General features: G+C 31.2%; 2 protein-coding genes across 2 annotated transcripts; one reads left to right on the top strand and one right to left on the bottom strand.

Moving 5' to 3' along the window:
• Window positions 1–679: 679 nt before the first annotated feature.
• Window positions 680–1,774, bottom strand: LOC116132072. The gene is made up of 2 exons (XM_031417752.1): window positions 1,569–1,774; window positions 680–1,477 (listed from the first exon to the last, which is right to left on the bottom strand). The coding sequence occupies exons 1-2, from the start codon at window positions 1,590–1,592 to the stop codon at window positions 932–934; spliced, it is 570 nt and encodes a 189-aa protein (XP_031273612.1). The 5' UTR covers window positions 1,593–1,774; the 3' UTR covers window positions 680–931.
• On the top strand, window positions 1,736–2,979 carry LOC116132056 (uncharacterized mitochondrial protein AtMg00810-like). Its single transcript, XM_031417731.1, has 2 exons — window positions 1,736–1,830; window positions 2,145–2,979. Exons 1-2 carry the CDS (start codon window positions 1,736–1,738, stop codon window positions 2,977–2,979), a joined length of 930 nt encoding a protein of 309 aa, XP_031273591.1.
• Window positions 2,980–5,044: the final 2,065 nt, after the last annotated feature.

Raw genomic sequence — 5,044 nt, 5'->3', positions numbered from 1 at the left:
CTTAGAACTTGATAATTGAAATAAATAACTAAATGTATTATTATTCAATCAAATATACTATTTTATTCAAAAATAATTCTTTTAATAACATTAAAAATATAAAACACTTTTAATTGGATCATAATTCCAATTATTTACTTAATTAATCAAAACTTTAATATTAATGTATTATAATATATTAAAGTTTTTAATATGGTGTAATTTATATGTAATAAATATAATTGTATTAGTATATTTATTTAATTAGGTTATTTTAAAAATTTAACTTTTTCTATTTTAAATTTTTTTATATGTAAAATAATAGAAACCCCCCATTATTCACATTTAACAAATATTTCATTGCAGTCCAGGTTCCAAAACAGGTTCCAAAATAGGTTCCAAAACAGGTTCCAAAACAGGTTCCAAATAGGTTCCAAAACAGGTTCCAAAACAAGTTCCAAACAGGTTCCAAAAATCGGTTCCAAACCGAGTACCCTCTATAGGTTCCAAACAGGGTACCCTTTTTACAGGTTCCGGTTCCAGTTCCAGTTCCAATTCCTTCACACACAAAAACCAGAACCGGAACTGCACAGTGTTGGTTTCAAAAAATTGGAACCGGAACCTACCCACACAGTGCCGATTCCGGGTAAGTTTCGGTTTTGGTTCCAGTTTTGGTTCTTATCCCAGGTTCCTGTTCTACCCGTTACCCGTGCTCACCCCTAGTTGAAAGAGAATAATACATTAAGTTTTAATTCCCTTTCATTCAACTCTTGCTCTCTGCTGTACCAGTATTCTTTACTATTTCAAATAATAATGTCCGACATCAACATTATCAACTTTCCCTACAAGGAAATGTACACAACATGAAAGCCTATACAAAGCAATTAATTCCCACACAAAATTAGCTCCATCATACTAGCATGACGTTTAGTAGATCATCTAATAAGATCATTCAAATTCCAAAATCATGATTGGAGCTCGTTATTTTGTAAAACTCTTTGACATCATTCTCGTATATTGGACAGAACCCACACCTTTTCATCTCCAATCCCGGGCTTGTATTAAATCCAAAACCCACACGATCATGTTTCGAACGATTAGATTTTTTGAGTTTTTGATGGTGACGAGGAAAATATAGTATCCAAAGATGGTGTGACACAACTTCGGCGAACTCCTTTTTAAAGCGAATACAGGGATCGGGACCAAAATAGAAATCAACATTTACAGTACATGAGATCAAATGTCCCCAGTGATACTGACTATTGCTTAGAGGCGGATGCTTAGGGAGAGCAAAAACAGAACACACAACATATCCGACAAACTTACCCTTGTTATAAATATATGGAGGCCTTTCTACTGTAATTGAACAACCCTCACTCTGATGATTGAACCACTCTGGAATTTTACTTTCAGGAACAACCAAACTAAACACATCCATGTTCTGGAACTGCCTTTGCCTCTTATTGACGTCAAATATCTCTCTTAGTTTTGACACTGCCTGTACCCAAAAAGAACAAATACTAATAAATGATGCAATACTGTCAAATAATGTCTAATAGACTAACAGATATAAAGAGAAAAAGACTAACCTTATCAAGGTGTTCGTTCAGCATTGAAAATGGCTTACTATTGCAGCGGGTTAATTTCAAGCAGTTCAGGCATGAAATTGTTGACAACTCCAAATTACATAATCCTAAAACATTTGATAATCTTTCTAATGCAGTACAACCATCCACATTAACAAATCTGATATTGGATGGAAGCTCTGGCAAAGATTGAAGCCTCTTACAATCGTCCAAGTGGTAGTGTGGGCGACCATCCCGTGAGGGTGGTTGTGGGGTTTCCTCAAAGGTGGGTTTGGGTTGTGAAAGGTTGGCAATGTCCTTAGACATGTTAACCATCAATTCCATCATGCTTGACATATTTCTTTTTACTTCATCAAGTTCTTCTTGAATTTTTTTGTTGGCACTTTCCCATGGTGTTGGGGGTGGAATTGGGGAGGAAGGGGACTTGTTTGCTATGAGAATTTTGAAAGTTTAGCTACTGTGAACAGTAACTCTGGATGAACAGTAACTTTTTGAATGTTAAAGAAAAATGNAAGAGGTTTGCAAATTGAGAAAGTCTTTGTATGGTTTAAAGCAATCTCCTTGAGCCTGGTTTGACAGATTTACTAGCTCTATGAAGGTTTTTGGATATCAACAAAGTAACTCGGATCATATTCTGTTGTTGAAACATAATAAAGAGAAAATCACTGCTCTTATTGTGTATGTTGATGACATGATAGTGACAGGAAATGATCCAGAAGAGAAGGCTGCGTTACAAAGACATCTCGCTCAAGAATTTAAAATGAAAGATCTGGGTCCATTGAAGTGCTTCCTAGGAATTGAGGTGTCAAGGTCGAAGAAAGGTATTTTCTTATCTCAGCGGAAATATGCCTTAGATTTATTAGATGAAACAGGAATGTTTGCTTGCAGTCCAGTTAGTACTCCTATGGAGGAAAATTTGAAACTAAGTATGGATTCGAATCAAATCCCTGCTAACAAAGAACGTTATCAGAGATTAGTAGGCAGACTAATATATCTTGGACATACTCGACTAGGTTTGGCTTATGCATTAAGTGTTGTCAGTCAATTCATGCATTCCCCAAAAGAAGACCATATGAATGCTGTTATTCGCATTTTGCGATACTTAAAGTCATCTCCTGGAAAGGGTATTATGTTTACAAAAGGGAGTAGCTTGGATATTAAAAGGTATACCGATGTTGGTTGGGCTGGATCAGTTGATGATAGAAGTTCTACATCTGGTTATTTCACATTTGTGGGTGGAAATCTAGTTACTTGGCAGAGTAAGAAGCAAGAGGTTGTAGCCAGATCTAGCGCTAAGGCTGAATACAGAGGGATGGCTAAAGGAATATGTGAATTATTATGGATCAGGAATTTAATGCAAGATTTACATATTCGGCAGGTCGGTCCTATGAGCAGCGTGCGATATTGCTCATAATCCAGTTCAACATGATCGAATTAAGCACGTTGAAGTTGATAGACATTTCATCAAGGAAAAACTGGAAGCAAAAATCATTTAGGTGTCTCATGTTCGGTCTGAAGATCAACTTGCATATGTGCTAACTAAGGCAGTATCTAGTCAAGCATTTAGTCGGTGTCTTGACAAGTTAGGCATGTGTGACATCTATGCACCAACTTGAGGGGGAGTGTTACAAAATCATTTCTATCAGTCTCTTACATTCTCTCCTCTTGTATATTTTATTTCCTCTTTTGTATATTTCTTAGTTGTACATGATTCCTATAATCTTTCCTTCCTGTAATTAGTCATTCTAGTTCCTAAACTTTAGGAACAAGCCTGTATCTTGTAACTATTTAATCCCATTGTTGAAAGTAGGGGTGAGCAGTTCCGGGTACCCTGTATTTTCTGAGGGAATTGGAACCGGAACCGCACAGTGCAGGTTCCCAAAAAAGGGAACCGGAATCTGAACCGCACAGTACAGGTTCTTCAATTCAAGGAACCGGAACCTAAAATGCAGGTTCCGGTTCCTTTCCCGGGTACCCTGTAAAAAATCAATTACCCCCTATTAGTTTAAAAAATGACAAAAATACCTTAAAAGTTTACAAATACACCCCTAAAAAATTTTGATTATTCATTCATTTGTGTCCAATGTAACTCATAATATATAATCTCTAAGCAACACCTAAATTCAATCAATTCATCACAATTCACATAAAATTCGTCAATCAAAACCAAAACACAAACAATTATTCATCCCAATTCACATCAAATAACTTCACCAAAATCATTCAATTTGAGAATGGAGAAGAACCAGAAAGTAGCCAACACGGAGAAGAACAGCAGAGTCGCAGAGAGAAGGAGAAGGAAGAATTTGTCAATTGAGATACCCTAATCGAATTGGGTATTTTGCTTTGATTGTAAATGTAAATTACATGATACCCATTTTTATACTAATTTCTAACATTGTCACTGGTCTATTAGTAATTTGCCAGGGGTCTATTTGATAAATTAATAGACCCCATTACATTAGTTTACAATAGTTGTTAATTTGGCAGGGGTCTATTTGATAAATTAATAAATTATTAATGTTTATAAATTGATAATTAATAAATTATTAATGTTTATAAATTGATTAATTTAATGTTATAATTGGCCAATTGGGTATTTATATTACTAATTATAATTTAGTAAATTTAATATTATAAATTAGTAATGTTTATAATGTAATAATAATGTGGTAATTAATTAAGTAATTATTAAATTATATGCAATGTTATAATTATTAAGTGATCATACTATAATGTATATTATAAATACTTATAATTATTTAAGTAATTATTTAAATGTAATGTTATATCAATTAAATTTCTAATAATTTAATTAATACTTATGTTTAATGTTATAATATAATGTCATAATTAATTAAATAAATAAGTAATCATTTAATTGTGAATGTTATATTAATTAGTGATCATACTATAATGTAAATTGTAATGTTATAATTAATTAAGTAATATATTATTTAATTATAATGTATATTTAATTAATTAATTTATCATTTAATTAAGTTTGTAATATTGTTTATAATATAATGTTATAATTAATTAAGTAACCATACCATAGTTTATAATGTAATGTATAATGAATAAAATTCTAATCACTTAACTAAGTATGTGTAAATTAGTAAATTACTAATGTTATAATATAATGTCATAATCAATTAAGTAATAATTTAATTATGTAATGTTATATTAATTATATGATCATACTAAATAATATAATGTAATTGTATAATGAATTAAGTAATTATACTATAAAGCTATAATTTAATATATAATTAATTAAATTTCTAATTATTTATTAATATACTAATGTTTATAATAAAATGTTATAATTGATTAAGTAATCATATTATAAATATATAGGTAATGTTATAATTAATTAAATTTTTAATCGTTTAATTATCAATATAATGATATAGTAAATTACTAATATTTATAATGTAATGTTATAAATTTATAACTAATTATGTAATCATTTGACT

This window comes from Pistacia vera, unplaced genomic scaffold (assembly GCF_008641045.1).
Source record: "Pistacia vera cultivar Batoury unplaced genomic scaffold, PisVer_v2 Contig248, whole genome shotgun sequence".
Classification (NCBI taxonomy): Eukaryota; Viridiplantae; Streptophyta; class Magnoliopsida; order Sapindales; family Anacardiaceae; genus Pistacia; species Pistacia vera.
The sequence above is the reverse complement of the archived record's forward strand: the minus strand, read 5'-3'. Positions and strand labels throughout refer to the sequence as shown.